The sequence below is a fragment of the Accipiter gentilis genome, chromosome 14 (genome assembly GCF_929443795.1).
Source record: "Accipiter gentilis chromosome 14, bAccGen1.1, whole genome shotgun sequence".
NCBI classification, from domain to species: domain Eukaryota; kingdom Metazoa; phylum Chordata; class Aves; order Accipitriformes; family Accipitridae; genus Astur; species Astur gentilis.
This window is the reverse complement of record NC_064893.1, coordinates 29,069,914-29,086,263: the sequence shown is the minus strand read 5'-3', so window position 1 is coordinate 29,086,263 and position 16,350 is coordinate 29,069,914. Positions and strand designations below refer to the sequence as shown.

At 40.5% G+C, this 16,350-nt stretch overlaps 1 protein-coding gene across 1 annotated transcript; it reads right to left on the bottom strand.

Annotated features, from left to right (window-relative positions):
* Positions 1–316: 316 nt before the first annotated feature.
* CDH26 (cadherin 26) lies at positions 317–13,460 on the bottom strand. Its single transcript, XM_049816803.1, has 16 exons — positions 13,428–13,460; positions 12,091–12,168; positions 11,884–12,006; positions 11,253–11,414; positions 9,526–9,673; positions 8,686–8,852; positions 8,386–8,514; positions 6,551–6,736; positions 6,161–6,429; positions 5,402–5,544; positions 4,920–5,153; positions 4,156–4,383; positions 2,839–2,963; positions 2,350–2,424; positions 1,247–1,330; positions 317–526 (listed from the first exon to the last, which is right to left on the bottom strand). Exons 1-16 carry the CDS (start codon positions 13,458–13,460, stop codon positions 317–319), a joined length of 2,394 nt encoding a protein of 797 aa, XP_049672760.1.
* Positions 13,461–16,350: the final 2,890 nt, after the last annotated feature.

Genomic DNA, 16,350 nt, shown 5'->3' with positions numbered 1-16,350 from the left:
TAGCCTAGTCGATCTGTTTTTTCCCCTTTGCATAGTAAATTGAGGATCCTTAATATCAGATCTTCTATTTGCATAAGTCTGCACAGAATATGCCAAAATCACTCCATCATCTCTGCAGAGTAGAGTGGACCTTCCAGACACATCACGTTCTTGGCTGCAGGCATGCGGTGCAGGCAGGAAGAATAGAAGGCCAGGTACTCATGGTTCAAACACACAGCAACACTTTCAAGTGCAGGTGGTTCTTTTTTTTCTGAATTTGTCAGTGCTTCTGCCAGAAGCCTTTGCAACACCATAAAGGAGTCACAACCTTCTGAAATTAATTGAGTGATGGAAATCGCTTCTGACAGATTCCTTCCAGAGCAGAAAACTTTGGTCCCAGAGTGTCCAAAAAATCAACAGGCAAGTCCTCACTGCCAATGGAGACAGAGCAGACGGAGTTACTTTGCTCTAGTTCTCCTTCCTCAGCATATCTGCAAGGTTCATCGATGGCCCTGTAATCTTCCAGTGTGCTTTGGAAATACAGTTTCTAAAGAAGGGAAGAAACAATGCAAATCGTCATGGAAGATCCTACTGCCCTTTTGGAAATTAAAGGAATTCATAGTATGCAAATTAGGCAGGTAAACCAGGAGTTTACAATGATGAGTACGAGTCTTGCACTGAAAAGGAAAAGTTTTACTGAAACTCTCAGCTGCATAAGCACCACAGCCTGAACTTCCCCTAGAGTACAAATGAGACAGAAAAGAGCGTTTGATCTGTCCTGGACCAGAGAGCTATCAAGTAAACATGACCGCGTGGAGGCATGCAGTCTGGCCCGAGGAGGCATGGAGGACAGGCCAGTCAATACGCAGTGGCCAGACAGGACATGGCAAAAGGAACTAGGATTTCCTTGATAGCATGGAAGTGAAAGAGCAGGCAACCAAACTTTAACCCTGCACAGCAACAGAAAGCATTTTACCCCCACCTGAGCGTCTTGAAGGATTTGTCACAGGTGATAGACCCCAGCCTTGCAGTAACTGCTGGGTGACCAGCCAGAGGCAGCAAGAAGTCTAGGAGACAAGGCATTTTCAACAAGGAGGAGTCTTGAATGTTTCCCCATCAAATATATCCCTTGCCTTCAACTGTAACGCTCCTTAGATGTGGGCTGAGACAGTAGCTGAAGCCATAGCAGCTTTCCAGTTTTGCAAGCCTTTTTTCCTATTCTTACATGCCAACTTGACGAAGGAGGGATTCAACATTCATTTCTTACCTGACCCAGTATTTTGTCCACTGTCTGTGTGATGCAATCAAGGTGTCTTACTTGGAATGTCTCGTAACTAGTGCTTTGGCCATCCTGGAAGACAGACATAGTATCTCAGGTTTGACCAGCATAAAGTCACCTACTAACATTTCTTTCTGATACAAATAATTCCAATTATCTTTCTCTGTTACATCCATTTCTCTTGTGCTGTCTCCTCCGGTTCAGGGACTGTTTCTTCTTATCAGTACATGCTCCATGTGTACATGCAGTCACCAACTGTAGATTTTCTTAATAATCTCCAGTAATTAAATATGTTTCTTCCTCTAAATTTATTGGATTCCTTTTCATTAATGGCACCAAACATGACCTCAGAACTTTATAAAATCTACCCACACAGGTAATCCTAGCTCCTAACTATGGTCTTAAGGATTGTGGAACTGGGTTCTCACATGCATAAAAAAGACTATTTTACATTTTCTTTGCCTGCTGTAAGACAGAGATTGTTCCTAGAGTCTCTTGGTGATCAGTACATACTTATGAACAGAACACATGGGAGTCACCTACTGATGTAGACCAGAATTTCGTTCAGGCATTCTTTACAATAAAAATAGACATCTGTTAGAGAATGCAGTACAAAAATCCACAGAAGAAACTCAAAAGCCTTCAAACCCCCAGAAGTACATCTTCTGGTCATAAAAATGCTCATAAATCCTGTCCACAGTTTTATGATATGTTAAGTAGAAGATGATGACCAGCATGTTTTGGTAGGTATCTGAATAATGATGGTTCCCTTTCAGTTATGCCAAGAACTGAATAAAATCTTGTGCATATCAATTCAGGTACTGTCATAAGAATTTTGGGAGAAATTTCACTTCCAGATATTTAGAACAATAACTAATGAAAAGAAGTGCCAGTCTCAAAAGCTGTTAGAAAAACATAAGTTGTCAATAGTATTTTAAATACCACTTGAGTCTCCAGCAAGTGATACTTATTTTCTAATTGAAGTATATTGCATTATTCTTCCCACTATTATTAATACCAAATCTCATTCTTGGGATTACCAATTTCTGTGGTATAAAAAAGGGTATTTACATAAGGAAGCCGGCAGTTACCTCGGCAATCACTTCTTTTCCAGCCTCCACAGACACAGGTGGTAGAGCAGCATGATCTGTAACATCCAGCTTAGCCTGCATACAGGGAGAGGGACGGTATTAATAAGAAACTGAACTAGCCTGTGAAGTATGACATTTTTGCAGACTATTCCCTTTTTCACTTTCATTTACTTCTTTGTTGAAAACACTAGTATGTGCAGCGTGACAAGAGATGATGTGCCTCCTCATCTGTTAGATTCATCAGTAGGATGAGACACCTGGGAAGGTCCTGCTGATACTGAGAAATGGTAGAAGTGATAATAGTCTGTCCCCAGAGTAGCATTATCCAGTCCATGCAGAACACCACTCCCCAGATATGCTTAATGGCAAAAAAAAGCTTTATTTTGCTCAATACAAAAAATAGAGGAAACATAATAAAAGAGATTACTAGTACCAAATTCAGCCACACAACACTGGTGGGGTAATTGGAATATATGCTTTTGCACTTACTTGAGATAAAGACATTCTGCTCTCTTCATTATAGTTTATTAAAGTCTGTTCACCTTCTTGAGCTGGAACAATGGCTTTGCTTTTAGATCCCAGCATGTTAAACCGGCAAAGTAGAATACCGGAAACTGTTGAAACAAGAAAGGGAATGGTGAAATGGACATTGTGAATAGATCTGTATGGCTGGTTGGTGAGGTATGATCTGTATGGTGGGTTGGTGAGGTACCCAGCCTAGTTCCAAAGGAGCTAACTTGGAAACCTCCAGCAATGTAGTTGTGCAGACACAATGCTTGGCCTGGAGCGGTTAGCCTGCTTTAGAAAGCCAAGCTGTTATCTCCACAGAGCACTGCACTGAGCAGGCAGACATGCGAGATCACTCACAAGTCACCAGAGAAACAGTGGTCAGATAATCTATTAATTTTTGCTTCGGATAAACAATCAGTAGTTCATCTCTTCAGCAGTAACCAACATGAGCTGTTACAGAGGAAGCAGCTTTATAACAAGCAATTACTGAGTAGTGTAACCCTATGGCAGAAATTAATAACTTCCAGTTATCCAGTACATGGTTAATGTCAAAGAAGTGAAGTATTCGATTTCATTCAATGCAATCAAGAATATTTACTTTGTTGCACTAGAGTTCAGCTTAACAACACATTTACATTTGCCAGTCATCTTGTAGCCATAATGTAATCATGATTTTCACAAGTAACAAGCTGAAAAATTCCACCTGTTAACAGTACATTGCTGTTTTTTTCAGTTTAGATATTTTCTTTTTTCCTAGGTTACATACTTGTATTTATTGTTGTTCATACAATAGTATTCCATGCATCTATGTTATCTTCCCTTTATCACTTCTCTATAATACAGTCCTCACCTTTTCACATCCCAAGCATGAGTGCAGGTAAGTTTCACTGATCTTTCTAGTGTCTTTTACCCTGTGTTGTCAGCCTTGAAGACCACTTTCCTCCGCATTACACATTGTATCATAGCGCTTAGTAATTTGAAAGTTTTCTTGGCTATCGAAAAAAAGGTCTCTTCGGTTACTAGATGGAACTGGCAATGTCTTGTGTTGGAAAACTAAGGTCTTCCGAAAATTTGAAGAGAGAATGGGTCATGGACCATGACATATGGATGGAAGCGCCATGAAGAGTGCAAATGTTAACTGCTTGCCCCTTGACTACTCTCTAACACATTGAAAGGCCAATGGCCTTTCCTGTTAAGGCTGCTAGATTTTAGCACACGTTCATGAACTGCAATTGCAATGAGATCCAATGGGCAGATGACAGGTAACTTGCACACGTAAGTTAGGGGGTTACTTACCCAGTAGTAATAAGAAAGCCATCAGTATTATTGCAATGGCACCACCTCCAAATCTCACTGCAGCTTGTGGAAGTGGTGAATCTTTACATGTATGTCCATCTGGGCAAAAGCAGAGCCTAACATGCTGATTCTGCCTTGTAGAAAATCCTTGCTTGTCCTGAATAATGACGGGCACCAAGTAGCTACCTTGTGGAATGCTTCTTAGCATTAAAAGTTCAACTGACTCCCCTAAAAAGAAGACAAGCAAATTATTTCAAGACTCATAGAAAGAAGTGTGATATTCTACAGTCCCTTCTATTGATAATCAAGGGGAAACTCGTTTGCACCCCAATTACAAATACTTTCTCCGGCCTTAATGCACCATAGTAAATAGGACAAAATGACATCCCACTTTATGACCTTGCTGAGCCTTCTGAGCAAAGAGATCTGTCCCAGTCTTGCTGCATTCTGGCATAGATACACTGAAAACACCTAGAATTCATTAGGTAGTTAATCAAATGCAGAAGTGGTTCCTCAGCTGTCTTATCCCCCTTTCTGCAATTTGAGCACATCGCTTCTGGTCCTGTCCTCAGCAGAGATGAAGAACAATGTAACTTTTTTTCAAATTGCAGTAACTTTATATTTTGAAAACTGTCCTTCCACTTCCCTTCAGTTCCATTGAGACTAATCAGTAACAAACCATGAAGGTAACGGACAGTGAAATAACTAGAGGGCACACAACTGACAATAAACTTCTCATGAAAGACATGAAAGGAAGAGCTCACCAAAGTTCCTTCCTAATTTCCAGTTATGCTTCACATCTTCAGAGTCCTCAGCCAGCTCAAATGTAAATGGCCCAGAATGTGAATGGACTGGAGCAGACTTAGCTTTCATAATGAGAGGCATCCCTTCTTTTTTGTCACACACATCTAAAGAAGGAGCCACTAATGTTGGCATATGATCATTAATGTCAGACAAGTAAAGCAGGATGGTGCCAGTACCAGTCTGTGGTGGAATACCTAGATAGGAGCAAAAGAAACAAAAAAACACTCACAACTGGGTTGTGAGTCCATTGGCACAAAGCCTGTCCATTGGCAGGATCTCAGGTTTATCCTACTAGTCACACATAACAAGTTTTAAACCTTAGAGTGTTCTGCATTACTACTCTCCACTTAGATCCTTAGTCTTGCTATCATTTTATATCTAACATGCACCTCATCTCAAACAGTCCAAATACTGCTTGACTGTTTTTTGACTGGCTACATACCATGATCAATAGCATGAACAATAATGGTGTACAGGCTGTTGTTCACATGAGGGGATTCTTGATCAAATTCTTTTGCCACAGTAAGAATTCCAGAATTCTCATCCACCCTCAGCCAACCATCTGGGTCATGGGCTAGTTCATATCTTCAAAAGAAAGGTAAAAGTTACAAGTTACAATCTTGAACGGATTTTGAAGAATAGAAAATTGCTACTGCATCTTTCTTTGTCCTTTTGAGCTCTGTAGGTATTTTTACTTGTTAGTGATGCTTACTTTTGTTAACTCTATGACAAGCTGTGTGTTTTAACACAGCCAGCAAACAGTTTCCCATACAAGTCCCTATACCTTGTACAGGCCCATCAAAACTGTTCCTAGGGGCTAAGAAAGTATCTTATTTCCATGACAGATTATCATTCCTACAGCCAAGCATACCTTAGTTCTTTCTATGGCATCAAAATTTTGTCATCAAAAGTAAAATATAAATAATGCAACCTCATTTTAGGCAAAACTGTTTTGAAAACAGCAGAAATATTGAGCAACGAAGAACTGACTGCACCTTTAAATTGTATCTTACAGAGCCAGTTATGGGGATCTGCAGTATCATCAATAGTAAACCTGCACCTCTAATGTATATGTTCATATAACTGTAAATATATATGTGTATGTATATTCATATATGTACATATACCAAATTAAACTCGAAAACATCTTCATATTTCTAAGCTATTTCTTATTCCTAGAGTTAGAAGCATCTCCACTTACTTTATCTTATTTGGCACATCATCTGGATATGTGGCAGGATACCTTCTAAATACTCTCCCAGGCTTCATTGAATCTTCTCTTTGGACAATAAGTGTAGGAGGATGAAACCTAGGAGCATGTTGTGACTCTAAGACCTTGATGTTCACAGTTGTATTCGTGGATTCTAGGCCTGAGATCATCACAGTGCCATTTTTACACAAAAAGAAAGGTTCTTCATTTGATACAGAAATGACAAGTCTCATCTCAGAGCCATCTTCATAGCTGAGAGGCTGAAATCCCCAGACAAAAGTCTGATTAGCAGTTATAACCTTTGGTTTGGCAGTCACATCTATATACCTGGAACTCAGAGGTGAGCTGAGTTCATGGAACTCAGCTATTACTGCTCCTTACCTTGATAACACTCAAAATGCCTTCATTTGTGTCTGGATCCGTCTCAATGGTGAACTGTTCCTTCTCATTGCCTTTCATTACTCTGTATTTTGCTCTCCAAGCTGGAGTGTTGGGAGAGTCTTTATCTTCCACTTGGAGCCGTAATACAGCTGGATGTTCTTGACCTGCTGAAACCTGTAGCTGGTACTGGGAGGGGAAAGGAAAGAAGTAAGGACCATTTCTATTCTCCAAGAGGAAGAAGCTTGTTAGAGAGTTCTGAGCCAGACCTCCACCACCGGGCCATGTGGAGCTACGTTCTGCGCACACTGTCATTTGTCTGCAGTGGTTCATGCGTCCCCATCCAGTGACAGAGAACCCCTATGGGAGTTACAGAACTAACTTTCCTCCAACACATTCCCACTGACTTCATAAAGAACTTATTACTAAACCTGATCTTCATCTAAAACCAGGAGACTAGTTGTCTCTCCTACTACTGACTATAGTAATAGGCCCATAAATGCCACTAGGGCTTTTCGTCCAGGATTGTCTTCTGCCATGTAGAAGAGATTGGTGCATACAGGCTTAGGCCAGAACTAGTCTGCAGATGTTACATACCTGACTTTGTATAAAGCAAGTATGTGTGAGATTTTAGGTAATTTCTTCACAGTGGTTTAAGTTTTTGATGGTGCGATGTAGTCACCAGCATGCCTAACCAGGACTCCAAAGACAGGCTAAGAAATGCCAATTAAATCACCTAAGGCAGAAATATGTCTTAAAACATGAGATGGTAATAAAATGCAACTTGTTTGTGTTTATTTTCCTCATGTAGGAAAATAAACCAGTCCCTGGTTGAGATCTGAAAATTCAGACTCTTGCTTTCTAATACGTAAACAATACTGTTCTTGCATCACAGCTTTTAAAAATGCTGTGAAGAATAATACATGTATTCAGATAGAGGGAACAAATCACAGCTGTGAGAAGGCTCAGAATTTTACTAGACTGGAGTTAATGATAATGAAGCACAGATTTCCTGTATAAACCTGTTTTGGCAGATTATCTATTATCTGTGGCTTTTGCTTTACCCATTAAACTGTCTTTATCTCAACGCACCAGTTTTCTCATCTTTACCTTTCCAATTCTCTCCCCCACCCCACTGCAGGGGAGTGAGCCAGCGGCTGTGTGGTGTTTAGCTGCCAGTCAGGGTTAAACCACAACAGTGTGTCAACATGCAAATTACAAAACCAGTCTTTCTGGGACCTGAGCTATTAATGGGACCAGGGCCTGAAAATGGATAGCTCTTATCTGAATTAAGTGTAGCTGTCTACCCATTCACAGTTTTTAACTCCTCAGAGCCCTCTTCCTGCCAGCAAGCTCAATCGCTCCCAGCAAACGCCCTACAAGCAGCCTCACAGAATATGACAGCAGAAGCACTGCTACCACACCTAACTGCCCCATTAAGATGTACTGAGTTTGCAGGCAGGCAGGTTTAGGGCCATTGGGGTCTTCACGGATCAAAACTAGGATCTTTCAGGAGTAGATTGTAATCAGCACCTTCTTAGCTTCTCAGAGGTTAGAATAAGCTAGTCTGTCAGCATCCTTACACTAATAGCGAGATGAAAACCTCCTAGTGCTGTACACAGAAAACTAACAAAGTTTATCACTGTCAATAGTCAAGCATTTTCTTACTGTCCACATTTTTAAGACATATTTCTTCTAACACATAAAGCTCATTTGCACATGTTTTGGCCTGATTCCACATCTGAGGGTTCTCATTTCCACTGCTGAGTGTATTTAGCAGTTTGAAGGACTGAACTATATTTAGAAAGGCTCAGTAAAGTTATAATGGTTTTCCTTACATTATCGCTAGTAAATACAGGGAGGTGGTTGTTTGCATCTTCAACCACTACATTCACTGTTGCAGTAGATGATAGCTGGGGTTTTCCATGGTCACTGGCCTTAATCAGAAGTTTGAAAGAGTTGGCAGTCTGAAAAACAGAAGAAAGGAAGCTCCAAACTCAGTTCAGAAGTGGTTCCTGTATTTTGCCAGTCGCAGCTACAAAGCTGGATGTGAGACTGTCCTTTCCCTTATACCTAGTTAATGTGTAGTGAACATGTATCACGCATTAAATGATAAGAAGCTGCCATATGTACATCACCTTATAATCCAGGCATCCTGACAGAAGTATTGATCCTGTGGTATGATCAATATTAAACATGAATCCATCTGGAAGGGGCGTTCGCGTACTTAGAGAATAGGACACCTGAGAATTCACAGTGCCATCTTCATCTTTGTCCAAGGCAGTAACTTGGAAAACTGGCTCATCTAGGATGAAGAATTGAGACATTAACAGAAGTGTTTAGTCTCAACATGGAGTTTCTCAGGCCTGTCTGCAGGCTCCTGAACACACAAGTCCTAAGAAAATCTTTAACTTCTCCTGTTGCTATGGTTATCCCTGCAAAGACTCTGGCCACCACCTCATTTGGGTGGCAAATCTGCCTAAAGTACCGTTAGACGATAGAGTTACTACAATTCTGAATTTACTTTATCAAAAACATTCACTAATTATGCCAGCTCTCAGCCAGCTCCTGAGGAGTGGGCACCATGCCCACGTGTCTACACACCCAGATGAAGTCTTGTTTCTAAAACAGTGTGTCTGACCACCTTCTGTGACCACTGTGAAGCAGTGTGCACGTGCAGGTTCCAGATCCACAGTTCAGATTAGTCTGCTAAAGTCTTGGCCTGTAGTTAAGAAATATCTTAGGAGTTTTTCCAGAACGTCTCCAACATTATGCTAATGTACGTCGAGGTGAATCAGACAAGAAGTCAAGAGGTAGGAAACAGTCCTTCACAGGAGATAGTCCCTAAACCCCTGAGTGTTTAAGTAAAAGCCAGGGAGAAGAAAAAATGTAGTAAGGAAGGAAAAAGAAAGACAATGGAATTAAAAGAGAACAGTCATACACAAACCAGTAGTGTCCCTTGTTTGGATGGCACTTACCTTTATTGTGGTTCTCTCTTATTGTAATGCTGTATTCCTCCTTGAGAAACTCAGGTGCGTTGTCATTAATATCTTTAACCTTTATCTTGAAAAATAAAGGGTTGTCCAATGGTTCACCAGTTTTTCTATGCACAATATCGAAACGTATCTAAATGAGTAGCAACACAGATATCAGAATGGAATGAATGGTATCATTTAGATATCGGAATGGAAGAAAAAACTTTCAATTTTGAAGCTTCTTCAGTCATATTTGGCTAGCATTTGGCTTTGAGTTGCATCACTAAGTCATTATTTCAGCTTTCAAAGGTAATAGATTGATAATGGTCATCCTGTGCATTAAACAATACTTTAGAAAAAACCAGTACCTGGATCTGTGTTGAGGATTTCTTGCCTGAGCGAGGGCATGTGAGCAATCCAGCCTTTAGCTGGGAAGGAAGCATAAGTTTACAAAGTGCTGAAGCGGACAAGGATGCTGTGTCCTTGTACGCTGGGAAAAGGAAGATAAGAAGAGCCTGACAAACAACTCCTGGATGCCGAAGAATGAGATAAGTAACCGCTGGACACCTCATGAAGAAGCTTGAGCAGCCAATAGAGGATAAGATAGCGCCGCGTGAAACGGGGTATTGTACCAATTAGAGTATTGTATAAGGCGCGTGCATAAGCGCATAAGGTATATAACTGTGCTAAAAATTGTAGTAAATGGGCTTCACTTGATCACATTGGTCTGTGTGTGATGTCCCCTGTGGATCCTCCGTCACAGATCTGGATTATTTGAAATGACTGCCTAATATAAAATACATAATTATCTTTGGGGCCAGACAAAAAGAATGCTTTCACATGTGCTTCCCAATTCTAAAGTATTTATTGAAGTAGTACATTCAGTTTTCTCTAGCTGCGTTTCTTTGATGTTTTGGCTCCATATCCATGAATGTGCAGGGAATTCAATTCTGAATGCTGAATTCTCCTTTGCTACACTTATTTCTGCTTTAAAACCAAGCCCAGAGTGCCTGCTGCGGAACAGCCATGTGTCCAGTGAGGGGGAATAGGAAGCTCTCCAAAATTTATCTTTTCATTATGGAAGGCAAGACCTTGCACAGAAAGCCACATGGAACAGCAACTATCAATTGGGTACAGTTAATCTACAGAGACACAAATAGAAATCATCACAGAATAAACATAAGGAGACCACAGTTGAAGATTTTTAGCAAGAGGAAAACAAACCCACACTCACATATTTCATTCATACACTAGTTATCACATTTCTTTCACTACACTTACTGCTTATGAGCACTTTTCTGCTTTTTAAGGAGAAACATATGCTTACTCTTCCGTAAAGTTACAGTAATACAGTATTGTCTATTTTTTTGTAATGCATAACTATTTGCTTCCATTCTCTTGATTATAGAGATATAGATTCTTGAGTTTTTTCATTTTTTAGATTATGGTCAAGGGTAATACCAAAAAGAAGACAGAAAAAAAAGTGTATAGATATTTGTGGAAATCCAAACATGCCACAAAGATTTATAATGAATAGTGATGTGGAAGTTACCTATGGGTCTCTGCTGAGACAATCATCTTAGCATTTACTTAGAGGTTCAAAATAAGGAGATCATAAACATAGACACTTAAAATTCTTATAGGTGTGTCTCATTCTTGTGAAACATTTAGCCATAAGAAAGCAATTAAAATTTGCAAACAGTTTTAAGTATTTTTTTAAAGTGCATTACCTGAAAAGTTGGGGTCTTTTCTCTGTCAATGCTACGATGCACATACAACTGTCCATTTGCATCATCTTCTATAGAAAAGAGTCCAAGCTCTGGAGATTCGTCTACTCCAGGTCCACTGATTAAATATTTTACTGATGTATTAAGTGATTTGTTATTGAACAGCTTTTGAAAAGAGAAGTAGCACAATGCAGTGTGAGTAGGGAAGATGGAACAGAACTAAAAAGACTTCAGACCAATTCTCTTCCTGCCCACCTTCTTTTTGCAGATGGGGCCTTGCTCGCAGGCTTGGTCTCAGCCAACTCAACAGCTTTCTGGGTTGCAGCATCACAACTCTGCACAATGCGCAGGTACACAGCTCTGTGCAATGACTCTCTCATCTCTCCTACTCTATAGTCTTCTTTCCCCTGAGTGTGCCTACAGCTGCCCATAGAAAGGAGCAGTATATTCCCCCACACCACAAAATTCTACCCAACCCTGTGTAAGTAAGACAACTTTGAACAAGTAAGTTTTTTTAAAAGTTGCTGTTCAGTGCACAATTCTTGGCCTCTCCTACCTTTGGTATTTTATTTTACAATCTGTTGTGATGAGCACTGAGGTTCAGAAAGAACTTTTAGTAAAACGTTGTTTGTACCTGTCCAGCATATTTTGGGAATGGTCCTTTGTCCTCCTCTTGAACGTCAATGGTGGTGATAACCCAGGTCCTTTTTGTACGCTGTAGAGGACGTAGACTGTCTAACTGATAAGAATCTATCCACTATTGGATAAAGAAGTGTATTTAGTGTCACAGTTTACATATTAACAGTTGTATATCTGTTATTATATAATATTGACAACAAACCTGAATACTCTTCTTTCGGATGGCTTGTCTTAAACTGAAATTTTCAATTTCATGAGAAAAACTGTTCGCAGCAGTAATCTTGTGGGGAAAAAAAAAAAAAAAAAGATGATTATTGGAAGTGTGGTTAACTGGAAACCATTGATATGCTGTCTAGGAGCAATTTGCCTTCACAGAAACATATTGATCCAGTTTTGACAGCATTGCATTAAATTGTATCTAACCCTGGAAACTCCACAATAATCCATCTTATTCCAAATGAATTTGCATTGAGAGCTTGGATACTAATTTCCCTGGTCAGGTGATGCCAGTCCCAGAAACATGCAGACACTGCATCTAACAGTCCCTAGTATTATCTCTATGGTTTTTCTCAAACCAAGTATCTCCAATTTTTAAAACATTCACCTCTGTCTCTCTGTGTCTAGTGCTTCTTTAGAAGTTGTCTGGTATTGACAGGACATAAACATGCTACTGGAAAAAAGTTAAGTATGGGGAATATTTCAGGTTCTCAGAGACTCTGTTATGTGACTCTAAGTGTTCCAAACATAGCTGATTTACCAGAAGATGAACACTGGCCCAAAGTCTCTAATCCCGATGCGTAAAATAAATTGTTGAGAATGGTAACTCCACCCTAATTGGCAGGATTTGCCCTTTTAGGAGTACAGGTTTCCTGCACTGGCTTCAGACATTGCTTTTTACTTGAAATCTTTCACCACAAAGGAGTACGAGAGTACTCAAATTACACTATTGCCATTAGCTCACAGGTAACTTGTACACATTCCTCCTAGTTCTCACCGCTTTCGTTGGAAAGCTTAGGGTTTTATGACCCATTCCATCAAATGTTTCCGGTCGCATTTAAACTATGAAACAGAGCTCCTCCTGCCTAGACTTGGGCAAAGGTTGGGACTTTACCCCGTAACCTTTTTCTGAAGAAAGAAAATAAAGTTGCCAAGGTTATAAATTTGCGAAGCAATCGTTGTTCACCAGTAATGCCCCGGAGCTACTCTGTAAAGCTGTTGTATAACCCAAGGAAAAACCTCTGTGATGTAAAAACAGCAAGCAAGGCTTTAACCTGGCATTTGTACATAGTATTTATTAGCCTTGTTCCATGTTCAGCTCTGCTGGACCTCCCAAACAAGCTGCTTTCCCGTTTGTGTATAGGTAGCCCCTTTTAATTATATTGGAAGCTTTGTGTATTTTATGGCTTCCACACTCTGAGCCCGTTATCCGGGCTCAGAGGAGCCGTTCCTCCTTGGAGATGAGAAGACTAACGATGCCCACTCCGTACGGCCGGAGCCGGGAGGGGAGCTCCATGCCCGCAGCCCCCGCAGCCCACTTACCTGCAGGAGAAGCAGCACAGCCAGTAGCTCCATGGGATGTGGGACGCGGAGCAGGGACGCGGAGCCTGGGAAGGTCCCACTGGGAGCTCGAGGCAGTGGCAGCAGTCCCCGCACTCAGTTGCAGCCGAGCTTTTTCCCTGGGAGTTTGTACAGCGGCTTATTGCTGGCGCAGTTTTTTTCACGATGTACTTACCTGTGGTTTCACTGGCGTTTGAGCTGTCCCAGAGGACAAGCAAATATTTCTGCCTCGTCACACAAAATTAAAAAAAACCCCAACTGTTGATTCTGTAATACTGAAATGACTTCGAGCAAAGCTCAGTCCTCCTTTAGTAGTTTTCTCAGTTGGTTGGCAACCGCCACGTCCGGTATTGCGCAAAACAAGGGTGCCATTACTACAGGTTTATGACCATTATACAACTAGAATAAAACATGTGGCTTTACTTGACAGTTCCTTGGAAGTGCCATTTCCTAATCACTTCACAGTTGTTTGCAAAAATGCAGACACACAACTTTGTATTTCATGGGAACTATTTTTATCTGCCATGCCCAAGAGTGCTGCTTTTATATTACTTCAGCCTATGAACCAAGAACAAGTCCTGTAAAAGCTTATTTGAAAGCTGATATAAACAACACTTAGATTGTCCTGTTCAACCCAAAAGCCATCGAGCGTGAACTTGTATACCTGAAGCTGAACTTCCCACCCAGCTTGTGAGAAATACTTCAAATAAAACTACACAAAGAAGCAGGAAATAAAAAAAATTAAGTCTTGTAAAACTGTGTAAATAGAAAACTGAATGGCAGAGAGTATGGGGAAGGTCCTGGCTTCTAAGAAAACAACTTTTACAGCATTTTCCATTCTCCTGTATTGCTTTTACTGGGATAAGGAGGTTTATTCTTTTTTAGAACCGGAAAATAATTAATTTAGTGTTCTGAAAGTTGCGAAAGGAAGACTTGGGGAAGACCTGACCTTCTGTTCAGGGGAGAAGAAAAGCAATACGTCACGTCAAATAGGCCACAATGTTTTAAGTAACAGTGAGTGTGGGGAGGAAGGCAGGCAGATGATCTTCTGAGATTCACTATTAACAGGACAAAATAACAGTAACAGGCTTACATAGCAGCACAGGATAGGCCAGTGTAGACATCAGGAAAACCTCAGATTGCCAGAACATTCTGACTGCAAAATTCTTGTGTGGTATCTCACAGAGTTTTGTAATGCTTAATATAAAGATTACAAATACAAAGATTTTCAGCAATAGGAAATGCTATTTTTTCCCCTTTGAATCTCTCTCCCTTCATTTTCCTCTTGATCAGTCTCAGCTGAACGTTTCATGCTGTGTGAAATTAAACTAAACATACTTATTCATGTATACTAGCAACAGGAGAATGCGGTTGTCTGCAAGCATCTAGCCACATGTCTTTGCTGTTCTTTGGCTCATGTTCTAAGTGTCCTGGAGATTATAACAGAGAATGCAAAACTCATTGCTTAGTGCATTTAAAAAAAAAGAAAGGTATAAATACGATGAAGTAAGATTTTCCTGTTTCTTTCACCTATTATGATGGCTTAATACAGCCATTACAGAATTGACTGCCACATGGAGCAGAAATAATCACACAGCCTAGCTTGGCCATCAGCAGCAACATAGCTGCGATGGGCTGAGCTACAAGCTCTATCCTACACTGCAGTAAAGAAATTCTCTAGAAGAAAAATTCAGAGGTGCCACCTTGTGGATAATGAAAAAAATACAACTAAGTAACAAATAGGCAGTATCTCACTTTTAATATAGTATATATACAGTAGCTTTGAATTACAAGATCACTTTCCAATGAAATTACTAGCAAAAATATCCACAAAAGTTCAAATAAATAAGAACACATGATGACCAACATCAAATTCTGGGCTGCAAATTCTCAGTTAATAGAGTTCCAGTCTTTCCAGATAGAGTGGTCTGTTTAATTATTTTTCAGAAGAAAACTCACTAATGCCAATGGGAGCAACAAAGGCTCAATACCTTTAAAACAAGGCAAAACCACAGTTCTTTATAGGCCATTTCATACTGTAGAAATTTCAACAATAATATCAGCTCCAAAAAAAGTATCACATACTGACTGAAAAAACTCTGGCAAAATACTCTCAAACTTCTAACAAGATCCTTTAAATAACATATACAAGATTAAAGTTAACTCAAACAACAACAAATGAAACACAGAAAGGACACAGGCAATAATGGGATTACAGCATAATTAAGCACTCTGGAGTCAAACAAGACAGTTTAGTCCCATGAAATAAGCATAACCATCCCGTGCAGCATTATACCCCTCTCCCATCACCTTGGGCACAAGGCAGCAGCAAAAAGCAGAGGGGCACGGGCAGCACTCAGGCGGCAGAGCTGGGAGCTACGGGCACAGCATCCAGGGAGAGGGGCATCGGTGGGAGGCGAGAGCTCCCTACTTCTGGCGACCCATTTGCTCTAAACTCAACTTTCTCAGAACAAATACTGCTGAGCCTTTTTGCCTCTGTGAGAAGCACTGTCACCCCACTACCCTGAATTTGTACCAGCAAACGTAATCTCTCATTTGGAAAGAAAATTACAGTCCATCTTATCAGCCTTAACAAGGAGAGACCCCATGATTTAGGATACTGAACCAGCAGTAGGGATCGAATCTTCCTTGCGAGGCTCTTCCCCTTGAGGAAGATGTGAAGCCCCTCTTCCCAGAATGGCGTGCATTGCTCACACAATGATAACCCTTCTTTGGAGCATAAATTCTGAGTAAATGCAGAAGCTGTGCTAACAGAATAAGGATCTGGAGGCATCGTGCAGAAACTTCAGAACTGCTGTATGTAAGTGAAAGCTACCACAAGATGTGAGGGGGTGTGCGGGAGGTAAAACTTTAACTGACCACAGTATTTCACTGCAGAGGTGCA